The 16,093-nt window shown below is 42.1% G+C and overlaps 1 protein-coding gene across 6 annotated transcripts in view; it reads left to right on the forward strand.

The window, feature by feature from the left end:
* Positions 1-1,104: 1,104 nt before the first annotated feature.
* The window catches only part of asmt2 (acetylserotonin O-methyltransferase 2), a 54,906-nt gene continuing 39,917 nt past the window's right edge, over positions 1,105-16,093 (forward strand). For 2 of the 6 annotated variants that reach the window (XM_046855423.1, XM_046855424.1), the window contains exons 1-2: positions 5,507-5,810; positions 5,941-6,359. In XM_046855423.1, the coding sequence (XP_046711379.1) occupies positions 6,311-6,359 (49 nt within the window). In that variant the 5' untranslated portion in view covers positions 5,507-5,810; positions 5,941-6,310. Of the gene's footprint in view, positions 2,816-4,307; positions 4,783-4,877; positions 5,811-5,940; positions 6,648-14,123; positions 14,144-16,093 lie in introns of those variants that run through there. The other 4 variants (XM_046855422.1, XM_046855421.1, XM_046855425.1 and 1 more) reach the window with 4 other exon arrangements.

A 16,093-nucleotide genomic window follows, 5' to 3' on the forward strand; every position in this document is an offset into this window, starting at 1 on the left:
AGTATAATATTTTGGCTGTTACTCGCCAAAAATGGAGTTAGCATTTTAGAATATTCAAAAATAATCATCATATAATTAATCATTTTAATAGCCGGTTTGTGGAAAAAAAAATAAATGCCACTTTTCGCAGGATATTGATGCGCTTTAATAGACTGAATCACGCAGTGGGTGAACGCACTTTATATGCACCAAAGCAATTCGCTAACAATTACAATTTATTTATAAATAACTTGCCACTTATTTACTTTTATTTATTTAGTACATATGGATTACATTTTTTAATTTACTGTCTGGACCAATTCCTCTGCCCTTTTCAAAGACTATTCATTGTTGTGGGGGAAAAATGTACTCTTCCTATAAGGACACATTTTTCTTGGTTAATGTTTGTAAACCTCCCGGTCAGGAAACCAACCCCAGCCATTAGGGTTGCACAGTCCAGTGCACTCTTAGTGCCGGTCCCAAGCCCGGATAAATGGGACGGGTTGCATTAGGAAGGGCATCCAGCCTAAAAACATGCCAAATCAAACATACAGATCATGAATACGGATGATCTGCTGTGGCGCCCCTAATGGGAGAAGCCGGAAGAAAGTTTGTTTAATAATGTTTTCAAACCCTTTATTAGTAGTTTTGGATCATGAGCGTCTGCCATACAATTCCTTGAAAATAAAATTCTTTACTTTGTATACAATATTCACGGGACGGTACTTACGTTTGGTTCAATTTTGGTATGGTTAGAAATGTGAAACATAAAATTGACGTTATTTTAACGACACTGTTCATTATTATTATTAACGTGTGTGAATTTTTTATTAATATTTTAAATAAAATGCCTGCTTGGTTAAATAATATATAAAATAATATTTTAGACATAATAAAATTAAATAAACTAATTAATGCAATAGACTTTTTTAAAATATTGATTCAATTAAGTAATCAGTTAAATTGGCACAAATTAAATTGATTAAATAAATGGATACATTTTAAGTTTACATTTGTTAGACCCCATTCGAGGTGTGTGTGTGTGTGTGTGTGTGTGTGTGTGTGTGTGTGTGTGTGTGTGTGTGTGTGTGTGACATTTAATATTTCATTTTTATTAAAGATATAATCTTAACTGTTCTACTTATTTCAGCAAACTTTAATAAATGTCTCCATGCCTTCCATCCCTCATTTATTCACTTCCTGAATTGTCAGGATTTTCCCCTTTTTAACAGAAATTCTTAAATCTGGATATAAATCGCTTATAAATTCTTAGCACTAGTCTTAGCGGCTAATTCAACATTTTAGATACATAATATATAATGCTTTATTTTTTGTAGCTAAATTTCTAGGTACCAGGGAAAGAAAATGCTGGTTGTGTCACTCTGGAGTACCGCCATGTTGCAGGTAAAAACAAAAAATGCTATAATGATTATATGGACTGTATGTCATTAACACTTAGCCTAGCATTCTGCATATGCAGATTAGGTAATGTAAGTCATTTGGGTTGCAGGCTGTGTTTCAATTCCAACTTCAAACTCCAAATGCCTCCTTTTACATTTTTTTTCCACATCTTTTTAAGAAAATGTCAACAAAATATTGATCTTAAGTTTATATACACATTTACAAGTCAGAATATTATAAAAGGGAGAAAAAATTAGGTTCTTTTTCAGTACAGTGAAATACTTTGTTTGCACATCCCAGTGATGTTAGGAGCTCCTGAAGCACTGCAGGGTTGAGGGCCTTGCTCAGGGGCCCCAAGAATGGCAGCTTGGCGATAGCTATGTTTGAACCCCTGACCTTCTGATTAGTAATGCATACACGGTTCAGGGGAGACCGCGCGAGTCAAGCTTTTACGGCGATTTTGCAGCAAAGGAACCATTACTTCAGAAAATCAACATGCAGAAGAGACATGCTTAGATCAAGAAACACAAGGAATGGACATTAGATCAGCGGAGCACTGGCGTTTGATTTGATGAGTCCAGATTTTAGAGATTTAGTTCTGATCGGCGCGTCTTTGTAAGATGTACAGAGGGTCAATGGGTGGCTCCTGAGTGTGTGGTTCCCAAAGTGAAGCAAGAAGAAGGAGGTGATGATGTGGAGGTGCTTCGCTGGTGACGATCAAAATTGAAGACACACCTAACCAGCTTGGTTCCACGGTATTTTGCTTATATGGTGTTCTGTTATGCTTTTTTAATTTTTACTACACAAACACATTGTTTTGAAATTAATCTCCAACTTGTATATAAAACTTGTTCAAATAAATTGGAATACATTTTCCAAAATTCATTTCAACTTTTCAAATGAGCGTCACTGATTGGCAGTGGGGAGGGCACGAGGGCGTTGCCTAATTTACATAGCATGCATATTCATTACATGGGTTGCATAGTAATGATTAATACCTATCATTTTACACAGATTAGTTTAATAAGTAATTACTGATAAACAGCACGGTCGTGGGTTTTATAAGATGGCGACTGAAATTCGTCTTCTCCCTAAAGGGGAAATGGCGAGGGGGAAGTCACTGAAGCGCTGAAAACTTCAACATTTCAACCAACGAAGAAAATAAATGTCAACATGGTGTTTGGGAGCCATCTGCTGGTGGCTTCTTTACAAACATCCAGGTCCTTGTAATGTAAACGGCAGTCGTGTGACTCGTGTTCGGCTGAAAGCGATTGGAAGCGGTTTGTTTCTATTTTTAGGTGTTTTTATGTTTTAAAAGTGCTTTAATTCCAGGGATTTGGTGGATGACGTAATCATATTTCGGGGCAAATTATCAGAGCAGATCAAGAGAAAACTGGGATCGAAAACCCCAGCCTCAGCCCTGTGTGTTGTTTTGGTAAGTAAAAATACCGAGTCTGATTTTGATCGTCGCCAAAATATTCGATCTTTTTGGTATCAAATGGAGACATGGAGACTTCTCCAAAGTCAGAATTACTCACGTTTATTGTCTGGTGCATGTCCCGAGGTGTTATTAACCCCTGTTGAGATTTTCACAGTTCTTCAGCTCGATTCTCCTCCTGCTTTTGTTGTGAAAACACATCCATTACCTGTGAGTTCTGCCACATTTGTATTTGTTTACTCAGAGTAGCTCAGATCCAAGGCAGGTCAAACTTCTGTGTGTAACATGGAAACCTTCTGAAATGCCTGCTGTATCTCTACAAAATATCCCACACATTGACTGACCTGCACATTTTAAAGACACACATTTACGGAAACTCAAATTGTGTGAAAACAGAATGAAAAGTTGCTAATACAATGACATGAATAAAATGAAAACTTGCGAACACTTCAGTCTCCAATGTATGTTTGTACACAAATGTCATAATCAGTGTTGTGCTCGTTACTAAAAAATAGTAACTAGTTACAGTTACTCATTACTTCGTTCAAAAAGTAACTGTTACTTTGTTGATTATTTACACCAAAAAGTAATGCGTTACTGTTAAAAGTTACTTTTTAAAAAAACGTTCTTTAATGTTCACATTAATGCCCTTTTATGTGTTATGGTCTACAAACACAAAACTGACAAACACACAGTAATTTTTAAACACTATTTTATTAAAGTCAGACCAGCACAAACTGAATATATCACAAGGATTTCTGAAATAAATAAAACAAGCTGAATAATATATTCACAATCAAAAACTAAAGTGGCTTCTGCATCAGAAAAGCTGTTGTGTTGAGCTCTTAAACATCTTTCTTTTACAGCTGAAGTATGAAAACTATCAACAATGTAGAACAGAACTCCGGGTTAGCTTCTAGCTTCTAGCTTCGTCGAGGCGTGGAGTTTCTGGAGGTTCTGCTATCACAGTAGATACGAGCTTCGAACCAGAAAGACACAGCTTACATTTGACTAAAAAGTTTTTGTCTTTATGCTCAACTAAAGTAAAATAATGAGCATATTTCCACTTTGAGAAACTCGTCTTTCTCTCGGCTCGACTCGCCATTACTGCCGCACAGACCTGAATAAACGGAGACACGCCCACAGTGCGTCTTCTTCGTGTTTACAGTGGTTCATCCTCCAATCCTACAATGCGTCTCTGCTGTAAACAGGTCAGACTGTAGTCTACACTTCAGCCCAAATTCATTCATTAAAAAAAAAAAAAACTTTATTTTTAAAAGTACTGAGTTACAGTATTAGTTACTTTCAAAAGTAACTGCGTTACAGTAACGCGTTACTGCCCAACACTGGTCATAAGCTAAGTGAAGTTATGGTCCATGGTTTTTGGCATGTTCGTACGCATACAGAATAAAATGGTCATTTCATTTTCATTGGCCATCACTGAATTATAACACCAAAAGTGAATTTTGTTTTTGTGTGATCTCTCCAGCTTTGCAAGGTGTGATTCTGTCCATTGTGACTGTGTATGTAAGGGAGTGGCATTGCATAACTACAGCACAGTGCTGTGCATAAAAGCAGACCGACCCAGGCGGGAGAATCATTTCTTCTTTGCATTTTTGAGAACGCACATCAGGATGGCCTCCGTATCACTGCCACACAATAAGAACCTCTCCGCGCAACAGGCTTTGGCCTGGCTTGAGGAAATGGACGAAGCAGACTCTGATGAAGGAGAGATTTCATTTGACCAGCAGGCCACTGATACCTCCTCAGAAGAATCCGAACAGGAAACGGAACAAGAACCCTATACGCCTCCACGGAAGATGCACCGTGGTACTGGGAAGCCCTGTCTGAACCAGATTGCAAAAGACGGCACTGTGTGGGTAGAGGAGGACATTGGAATGCCCAGTGCAGGAGCAAATCACTCGTGCTTCACTGCGCAAGCTGGACCCACAAAGTCTGCTAAGGTTTGTCATTGCCATAGTACATATGATATTAATATAAACCCATTTAGAGTGAGGTTCATGTAAATTTACTATTCTCTTTGTTTATCTTCCGACAGCGTAAAATTACAAGCGTGCTCCAAAGCTTCCTTTGCCTGGTAGACGTGGGAATGCTGCAGACCATCAGGGACTGCACGGTCCATCAAGCCCGCAGAACAGAGCCGGACTGGAGTTTGGCAATTCATGAACTGATGGCATTCATTTCAATTCTGTTAGTAAGAGCAATCATGTGTCCCGTTGGTGCCATTGTGGATTGCTGGTCAGAAAGCTTTCTGGTGCCAGTAATCAAAGAGACAATGTCCCGAGATAGATTTATTTCAATTATGCAACACCTTCGATTTGATTACGAGCACATGCGGGCAGAACGGGTTAAAACAGACAAATTTGCTGCGATCTCCGACATCTGGACACGCTTCAACAAGAACTGTGCTGAGAGTTTCACTCCAGGAGAACACATGACCATAGATGAACAGCTGTTCCCTACCAAGGTTCGTTGTCCATTCACACAGTATATCGCAACCAAGCCAGACAAATTTGGGATCAAGTTCTGGATGGCCACGGATTTGGAGACCAAATATGTCTGCAATGCATCTCCTTACTTGGGAAAGGACCCCAGTCGTCAGAAGGGAGAGAGGCTGGCAGAGAACGTGGTCATGAGTCTGATGGAGCCATTTTTGGATGATGGGAGAAATGTCACGACGGACAATTTCTTTACTTCACTGTCACTGTCGCACAGACTGCTGCAGCGCAAAACAACGCTACTGGGCACGGTGAATAAAGTCCGGCGTGAACTTCCTCAACTTGCAAAAGACACTGCACAGCGAGAGGTATTCTCCACTTCAGTGCTTAGAAGTGGCAGTGTCTTCTTAACAATTTATGCACCTAAAAAAAACAAGACTGTGTGTGTTTTAAGTTCCATGCACCAAAACGTGACAATCGGTGACGGCAGAAAGAGGAAACCCAACACGATAACAGACTATAACCACATGAAGGTATGTGAATGTGTGTATAATTTTACACCAGTGCTACAATGTTTTCTGATGTGTACTATACAGGCCTATAGAAAAAAAGCACATATACTCATGACTCTCTCTCTCTCTCTCTCTCTCTCTGCTTTCACAGTGTGGTGTAGACGTGTTGGACCAAATGGCGCGGATGTATTCCGTAAGAGCAGCAACACGCAGGTGGCCAGTAGCGGTTTTTTACAATATGCTGGACCTGGCGGCGGTGAATGCCTACATTTTGTACAAGGCATGTACACGGTGGACAGGCAAAAGAAGATTGTTTCTGAGTCTTCTAGCTAAGGAACTTCGTTGCCGATTCATGCAGCACAAGGAAATATTGGCACAGAGGCAGGCTGCTGAAGCTGCTGCAGCTGCTGTGCCAGGGACTGTACGGACAACGCAGTGCCAGGTGCAAGAGAGCTGCAAAAGGAATCGCAGCAGGTTTACCTGTGCAACATGTCAGAAATACACCTGTGCCAAATGCAGGGATGATAGACATTGGGTCTGCAAACGCTGTAAAGCTTGAAACACACAAAGGTTCGGCCTGCCTTGGTTTAAGCTAACAAATGCAAATGTGCCAGGCCTCACAGGTAATGGGTGTGTTTGCACAACAAAAGCAGGAAAACAATGGAGCTAAACGTCTGTGAAAATCTCAGCAGGGGTGCTAGTAGGTGTTAGGTTCAGGAAATTTACGAATTTATGCAAATAGTGTAGGAGTATTGAAACGCGCTGCTGGGTCATGTGACATACATCTTCTGGAAAGTATGTTCATTTACTGTATATGTACTCAATACTTGGTATTTTTTTCTGTGTGTGTGTATATATCAAACCCATCCATTAGGGTTGCACAAGCCAGTCCACTCTTAGCGCCGGTTCCAAGCCCGGATAAATGCTAAAGTGAAAATAAAATATAAAGTGCACTGTGCTGTGCAAATCCAGAGTTTAAAGTGTCGTAGTGTGAAAAGTGAGCTGATGGAGAGTGGGCCAGTTTTTAGATCCTGGGTGTTTCCTGGTTTAAACTCTGAATGGCCTGCGTTCTCTCCGAATGGCCTGCATTCTCTCTGTGTTCGCTTTCAGGGAGCGGAAGCGTTTCCCTGAACGCAACAAAGAAAAGAGTCCATTGTTGGGATGGCTGAGGTCTCCTGCACCGCATGCTGTAGCTGTCCTGCAGGTTAGGGAGCTCGGTGTGGATGGTATGTTAAGCTGAACGCACCATCCTCTGGAGGGCTCGCCTGTCCTGCATGGTGCTGTTCTCGATCCAGGAAGTGATGCTACCCGTCAGAACACTCTCAATGGTGCAGGTGTAGAAATTCTTTAGCACCTGAGAGTGTAGTTTAAAATCCCTTAAGCGTCTCAGATGGTACAGACGCTGCCGGGCCTTCTTCACCAGGGTGTTGGTGTGACAGGACACCTAGGTACCGGAAACTGTCCACTCTCTCCACTGGGGTCCCGTTGATGTTTAGCGGTTCAACAATCAACTCCTTAGTCTTGCTGTGTTCAGAAGAAGGTTGTTCTCCTGGCACCATCTCTCCAGGTTTTGTCATTGTTGGAGATCAGGCCCACCACAACAGTGAATCTGTTCCTGATCTGATTCTGAAGCTGATTTTTTTTTTTTTTTCGGTTTTGTTTTTTTCATCCCTGCATCGCCCTGTTTGCCTGTGTTTTTGACCCTGGACTGTTTTTGGACTGTGTTTTTGCCTTGCCCCATTGCTCAGGTTGTTTCATTATTAATGCCTGTTTTTTCCTTACCCCTTGTTGCACCTGCATTTTCTGACAAAATAATATAGCCTTGTATAGTCACCGGCAAGAGTGTATATTCAGCGGCTCCGCTCCAAGAGGCCGGCGGAGGGCACCGCTCCGCTCTGAGAGGCCTGCCGAGGCCGCCCCTCTGCTCCGAGAGGCCCGCTGAGGTCGGCGCTCGGCTCCGAGAGGCCCGCCGAGGCCGCCGCTCCGCTCTGAGAGTCCCGCCGAGGCCGCCACTCCGCCCGAGAGTCCCGCCAAGGTTGCTGTATTTCCCTCCGCCAGACCCGCTCCACCCACCCAGGGCGGGTTGCGAGGCCTTGCCTCTTCAGTCTGCCGCCTCTTACTGACTGTTGATATTCTGAAGCTCAGCCCCCAGCAGAGAACTGAGAATTTTCGGGTTAAATAACCTCCTGAGATGACAGTCTCTCCGGCTCCTGAACTCTGCTAAGGGGCTGCCCAACCTCAGTCTTCCTGCCTGACTGGGGACGTCGCCCAGCTCTTCCGACCTGCCAAGATCACCTCTATGCCTGTCTGCCCTGCTGAGCATGCCCCCAAGCCTGTCCATGTGCCGCTCCGCCCGAGAGGCCCGCCGAGGCCGCCGCTCCGCCCGAGGTCCCGCCGAGGCCGCCGCTCCGCCCCGAGGGTCCCGCCGAGGCCGTCGCTCCGCCCCGAGGGTCCCGCCGAGGCCGTCGCTCCGCCCCGAGGGTCCCGCCGAGAGTTCCGTCGTTCTACCCGGTGGCAGTTCGCTGTGTCCGCCGCTGGCGCTAGACTTTACTCGTGCCCCAGGCACGATTATCATGCTTCTCCTGTATTTTCCTCTACCAGACCCGCTCCACCCAACCAGGGCGGGTTGCGAGGCCTTGCCTCTTCAGTCTGCCAAAACAAGGCCGTCTGGAGACGGTCGTGGAGGGGGTACTGTCCAGAACTTCTGGACACGGTGCGCACTTCGGGTTTTGTGGGGTGTACTTCCGGTTCCGCGGCTCGCACCTCTTGATATTTAAGGACACCTCAGACTTCGGGCCAGATTATCTTGCCGGCTCCTCAGCCCCTGAGATGATTCATGGCACTTTGTCAGCTCTGGATACCTGTTCCTGACCCCTGTTCTGCTCTTTTTGGTTTTGAACTCTGGACTAGTTTTTGGTTTGTGTTTCTGCCGTCCCTGTATTGCTCAGTTTATTGGCTTAGATTTTTTGGACTGTTTTTTTCGATTTTGTTTTTGTCTTCTCTGCATCGCCCTGTTTGCCTGTGTTTTTGACCCTGGACTGTTTTCGGACTGTGTTTGTTTTTGCCTTGCCCCATTGCACTCAGGTTGTTTGTTATTAATGCCTTTTTTTCCTTACCCCTTCCCTGTCTTTTCCTTACCCCTTGTTGCACCCGCATTTTCTGACAAAATAATATTGCTGTGTAAAGTCACCCGCAAGAGTGTATAGTCAGCCGCTCCACTCGGAGAGGGCCGCCGCTGAGGGCCCCGCTTCGCTCGGAGAGGCCCGCCGCTGTGTCCGCTGCTGGCACTTGACTTTCCTTGTGCCTCAGGATTATCATGCCTCTCCTGTATTTCCCTTTACGAGACCTGTCACATTGGGCAGAAAGTGCTTGGGGCAGCCACCTGGAGGCTTGCTCCACGCCCGTACTGTCAGGATCTTCTGGGCATGGTGCGCACTTGCGGTTTTATGGTGTGCACTTCCGGTTCCGCGGCTTGCACCTATGGGTCGGCGGCCATTTTGCCATTTTTGTTTCCTCCTGGTACTTAAGGACACCCAATATGTTAGTTCAGGCCAGATTATTTTACCCTGTTTCTAACCCCCTGAGATGATTTGTGACAATTTGTCTGCTCTGGATACCTGTTTCTGCTCCTGCTACTGATTCTTAACCTGTTCCTGACCCCTGTTCTGCTATGCTTTTTGTTTTGAACTCTGGACTGGTTTTTGTTTCTGCCCTCCCTGTATTGCTCAGATTGCTGGCTTAGATTTTTTGGACTGCTTTTTCGGTTTTGTTTTTGTTTTCTCTGTGACTGTGTTTTTGCCTTGCCCCATTGTTTAGGTTGTTTCTTTCTTAAACCCTGTTTTTTCCTTATCTCTTGTTGCATCCTGCATTTGGGTCCTTACCCATCCATTCTCCTCACTTTGTCACCCGCAGTTTGACTGACGCTTTCGTTCCTACTGCACACTTTACTACTGTCACACTGTCTTTATACATGTCCTGGCTCAGTCATATAATTACAAGTTACAAATGACAATAATGGCATTTGGTAGACACCCCTATCCAGAGTGTCTTAGGCCTTGCTAAAGGGCCGAACACTGGCAACTTGGTAGTGCAGGGCCTCACGGCCTTTCGAGCAGAAGTCCATTGTTTTAACAACTGAGCTACCCCTTCCTTTTCAACAGTAATACATTTTAAAGTGATTATTATTATATATATTTTTGCTAACAATTATTAAATGAATTATTAATACATTTATTACATTGTGGAACATGTTTATAAGGGTAATTCAACTTCCTGTAATCTTAAATAACTCAGCTCTATTTTCACAGCATCATGGAATGAATAAATATATATATTGTGTGTTTCTTAAATGCAGACATTTGTTAAAGTTGATCGGTGATACTTGTCTTGAAAGTACTTGGTATCGGATCAAAAAGAAAATTATTGGTATCGCCCATCCCTACCACTGAGCCCTTGTCTGACCTCTTCCCTGAATCTCACACTTCAGTCTTCCTGTTTCAGTTTCCACCTTATTCTTTTTTTAGTCCTCACACCATCTGATGCTGTTCATCTGCACTGTCTCCTGCCATCACCTTAGTGTCCAATCTCTTACCACTGCCTTTTCCATCTTTTTACCAAAATCTATCACCATCTGCCCTTCCACATTACTCTCCTCAAGGCCACACCTACCCATCACCTCCTCATCATCTTTTCCCTTCACCTACATGGCCACTGAAATCTGCCCCAATCACCAATCCTACATTTCAAGGTACACCTTCTACCACTTTATCTAACTCACTCTAGAATTCTTCCTTCTCTTCCATCTCACAACCCACTTGTGGAGCATAGGCACTGATGACATTTATCATCACCCCTTCAACTTCCAGCTTCACAGTCCTCACCCTATCCGAAACTCTCTTCACCTGCACTTTGTCAGCTCTGGATACCTGTTCCTGACCCCTGTTCTGCTCTTTTTGGTTTTGAACTCTGGACTAGTTTTTGGTTTGTGTTTCTGCCGTCCCTGTATTGCTCAGTTTATTGGCTTAGATTTTTTGGACTGTTTTTTTCGATTTTGTTTTTGTCTTCTCTGCATCGCCCTGTTTGCCTGTGTTTTTGACCCTGGACTGTTTTCGGACTGTGTTTGTTTTTGCCTTGCCCCATTGCACTCAGGTTGTTTGTTATTAATGCCTTTTTTTCCTTACCCCTTCCCTGTCTTTTCCTTACCCCTTGTTGCACCCGCATTTTCTGACAAAATAATATTGCTGTGTAAAGTCACCCGCAAGAGTGTATAGTCAGCCGCTCCACTCGGAGAGGGCCGCCGCTGAGGGCCCCGCTTCGCTCGGAGAGGCCCGCCGCTGTGTCCGCTGCTGGCACTTGACTTTCCTTGTGCCTCAGGATTATCATGCCTCTCCTGTATTTCCCTTTACGAGACCTGTCACATTGGGCAGAAAGTGCTTGGGGCAGCCACCTGGAGGCTTGCTCCACGCTTCGTACTGTCAGGATCTTCTGGGCATGGTGCGCACTTGCGGTTTTATGGTGTGCACTTCCGGTTCCGCGGCTTGCACCTATGGGTCGGCGGCCATTTTGCCATTTTTGTTTCCTCCTGGTACTTAAGGACACCCAATATGTTAGTTCAGGCCAGATTATTTTACCCTGTTTCTAACCCCCTGAGATGATTTGTGACAATTTGTCTGCTCTGGATACCTGTTTCTGCTCCTGCTACTGATTCTTAACCTGTTCCTGACCCCTGTTCTGCTATGCTTTTGGTTTTGAACTCTGGACTGGTTTTTGTTTCTGCCCTCCCTGTATTGCTCAGATTGCTGGCTTAGATTTTTTGGACTGCTTTTTCGGTTTTGTTTTTGTTTTCTCTGTGACTGTGTTTTTGCCTTGCCCCATTGTTTAGGTTGTTTCTTTCTTAAACCATGTTTTTTCCTTATCTCTTGTTGCATCCTGCATTTGGGTCCTTACCCATCCATTCTCCTCACTTTGTCACCCGCAGTTTGACTGACGCTTTCGTTCCTACTGCACACTTTACTACTGTCACACTGTCTTTATACATGTCCTGGCTCAGTCATATAATTACAAGTTACAAATGACAATAATGGCATTTGGTAGACACCCCTATCCAGAGTGTTTTAGGCCTTGCTAAAGGGCCGAACACTGGCAACTTTGTAGTGCAGGGCCTCATTGCCTTTCGAGCAGAAGTCCATTGTTTTAACAACTGAGCTACCCCTTCCTTTTCAACAGTAATACATTTTAAAGTGATTATTATTATTATATATATATTTTTTTCTAACAATTATTAAATGAATTATTAATACATTTATTACATTGTGGATCATGTTTATAAGGGTAATTCAACTTCCTGTAATCTTAAATAACTCAGCTCTATTTTCACAGCATCATGGAATGAATAAATATATATATTGTGTGTTTCTTAAATGCAGACATTTGTTAAAGTTGATATCGGTGATACTTGTCTTGAAAGTACTTGGTATCGGATCAAAAAGAAAATTATTGGTATCGCCCATCCCTACCGCTGAGCCCTTGTCTGACCTCTTCCCTGAATCTCACACTTCAGTCTTCCTGTTTCAGTTTCCACCTTATTCTTTTTTTAGTCCTCACACCATCTGATGCTGTTCAACTGCACTGTCTCCTGCCATCACCTTAGTGTCCAATCTCTTACCACTGCCTTTTCCATCTTTTTACCAAAATCTATCACCATCTGCCCTTCCACATTACTCTCCTCAAGGCCACACCTACCCATCACCTCCTCATCATCTTTTCCCTTCACCTACATGGCCACTGAAATCTGCCCCAATCACCAATCCTACATTTCAAGGTACACCTTCTACCACTTTATCTAACTCACTCTAGAATTCTTCCTTCTCTTCCATCTCACAACCCACTTGTGGAGCATAGGCACTGATGACATTTATCATCACCCCTTCAACTTCCAGCTTCACAGTCCTCACCCTATCCGAAACTCTCTTCACCTGCACTACACTCTTACTGTACTCTTCCTTCAGAATCACCCCTACACCATTTCTCTTTTCATCCAAACCATGATAGAACAGTATAAACCCACCTCCAGTGTTCCTGGCCTTACTCCCTTTCCACTTGGACTCCTGAACACACAACATATCTACCCCTCTCCTCTTCATCACATCAACTCCCTCTATCCGTTACCAGTTATAGTACCAACATTTAAATGGCCCACTCTAACCTCCACTCTTCTCCACTTCTCCTTTTCCTGCTGTCTCTGTAGACGTCTTCCTCCTCTTCTTCTCCTCCTTCGGCCAACAGTAGCTGAATTCCCACCGGTACCTGTTGGCTAACAATACCTACGGTTGTTGGTAACCCAGGCCTCAACCGATCCGGTATGAAATTCTGACTCCTGCTCTGCATATTTGATTTGGCACAGGTTTTACGCTGGATGGCCTTCCTAATGCAACCGTCTCCAATTTAAGAGTGCACTGGAATCCTTTCTACTTGCAGAATATAGTCTTACACAGATGAATACAAAAGCTGAGTTCCCTCAAGAACATATTAAGTGGCAGACCTGCAAAGTATGTTTAGTGTCCACGTGCACATTGAGTGCATTTTTCTTTACTGTAATTTTTCAACCTGAAAACACACAACAACGACAGGTGCATAAGAAACTAGAGTTAGCGCAGTGTCACTGTAAATAAGATTTGTTTTGCGCATTCATGAAAATGCTAAATTGTCCATGGCACTAGTGTTAGCCGCTAACCAGGAAGTGGCTAGCGCTATAGACTCTTTGAACGTTTTATGTCCAGCTAAAAGAATTTCTCTTAAAAGAAGAAAATTCTAAAAAGTCAGTGAATAAATGAATGATTGAATTAATGTAGACGTTTGTTAAAGTATGCTGAAATACATATAACATTTAAGTAGATTATATTTTTGGAAATGTAAATATTAAATCTAAAACACACACACACACACACACACACACACACACACACACACACACACACACACACACACACCTATACATATTACATATATTGCATGTATTACCAAATATACATATACATATTTTACCCAAATGTAGTCCAACAAATGTAAACTATTTAATTCACATTTTTTATTTTATTTAATCAATTTAATTTGTGCCAGTTTAATTGATTAATAAATTTAAAAAGTATTGTGTTCATTTATTCTATTTAGTTGTTTATAAAATTGTATTATTATTATTATTTAACCAAGTAGGCATTTTATTTAAATTTGTAAACTGTTCAAATGTAGTGTACACATTTTTATAATATTAAACTGCATTATTAAAGCAATTGTATGTTTTGCTTCTTTCCCCCCAACTGTACCGATATTGAACAGAACCGTGACTTAATAATAAGGTACGTACCAAACCTTGAATTTTGTGTACAATTTATTTATATATATATATATATATATATATATATATATATATATATATATATATATATATATATATATACTTTACTGCAGACTGTCAGCTTTAATTTGAGGGCATTTACATCCAAATCCGGTGAACGGTGTAGGAATTACAACACTTTGCATATGTGCCTCCCACTTTCTAAGGGTCCAAAAGTAAAGGGCCAGAATAATAATCATGAATTAAACTTTCAATTTTTTAATACCTGGTTGCAAATCCTTTACAGTCAATTACAGCCTGAAGTCTGGAAGCATAGACATCACCAGACGCTGGGTTTCATCCCTGGTGATGCTCTGCCAGGCCTCTACTGCAACTGTCTTCAGTTCCTGCTTGTTCTTGGGGCATTTTCCCTTCAGTTTTGTTTTCAGCAAGTGAAATGCATGCTCAGTCGGATTCAGGTCAGGTGATTGACTTGGCCATTGCATAACATTCCACTTTTTCCTTAAAAACTCTTTGGTTGCTTTTGCAGTATGCTTTGGGTCATTGTCCAACTGAACTGTGAAGCGCCGTCCAATGAGTTCTGTTGCTTTTGTCAGCAGTCACATCATCAATAAATACAAGAGAACCAGTTCCATTGGCAGCCATACATGCACACATTATGACACTACTACAACCATGCTTCACTGATGAGGTGGTATGCTTAGGATCATGAGCAGTTCCCTTCCTTCTTCATATTCTTCTCTTCCCATCACTCTGGTACAAGTTGATCTTGGTCTCATCTGTCCATAGGATGTTGTTCCAGAACTGTGAAGGCTTTTTTAGATGTTGTTTGGCAAACTCTAATCTGGCCTTCCTGTTTTTGAGGCTCACCAATGGTTTACATCTTGTGGTGAACCCTCTGTATTCACGCTGGTGAAGTCTTCTCTTGATTGTTGACTTTGACACACATACACCTACCTCTTGGAGAGTGTTCTTGATCTGGCCAACTGTTGTGAAGGGTGTTTTCTTCACCAGGGAAAGAATTCTTCGGTCATCCACCACAGTTGTTTTCCGTGGTCTTCCGGGTCTTTTAGGTTAGGTTAGGTTAGGTCAACTTTATTATCCCCGAGGGGCAATTTGTTTCACAGCCAGCAGAATCCATACACACAGCAACAAACAATACATAGAAGGAAAAAAAAACAAAACAATTTAAGTATTTAAAAACCCAATTTTGGTGTTGCTGAGCTCACCAGTGCGTTAATTCTTTCTAAGAATGTTCCAAACAGTTGTTTTGGCCACGCCTATAGTTTTTGCTATCTCTCTAATGGGTTTGTATAGTTTTTCAGCCTAATGATGGCTTGCTTCACTTTTAGCGACAGCTCTTTGGATCTCATCTTGGAGAATTGACAGCAACAGATTCCAAATGCAAATAGCACACTTGAAATGAACTCTGGACCCTTTTATCTGCTCATTGTAATTGGTATAATGAGGGAATAACACACACCTGGCCATGGAAGAGCTGAGAAGCCAATTGGCCCATTACTTTTGGTCCCTTAGAAAGTGGGAGGCACATATGCAAAGTGTTGTAATTCCTACACCGTTCACTGGATTTGGATGTAAATGCCCTCAAATTAAAGCTGACAGTCTGCAGTTAAAGCACAACTTGTCCGTTATATTTCAAATCCATTGTGGTGGTGTATAGAGCCAAAAATGTTAGAATTGTGTCGATGTCCCAATATTTATGGACCTGACTGTATGTGTGTATGTGTGTATATATATATATATATATATATATATATATATATATATATATATATATATATATATATATATATACATATATACATATATATATATATACATACATACATACATACATGTATGTATGTATATGTATATATATATATATATATATATATATATATATATATATATATATATATATATATATATATATATATATATATATAAT

This window comes from Silurus meridionalis, chromosome 8, assembly GCF_014805685.1.
Source record: "Silurus meridionalis isolate SWU-2019-XX chromosome 8, ASM1480568v1, whole genome shotgun sequence".
NCBI lineage: Eukaryota > Metazoa > Chordata > Actinopteri > Siluriformes > Siluridae > Silurus > Silurus meridionalis.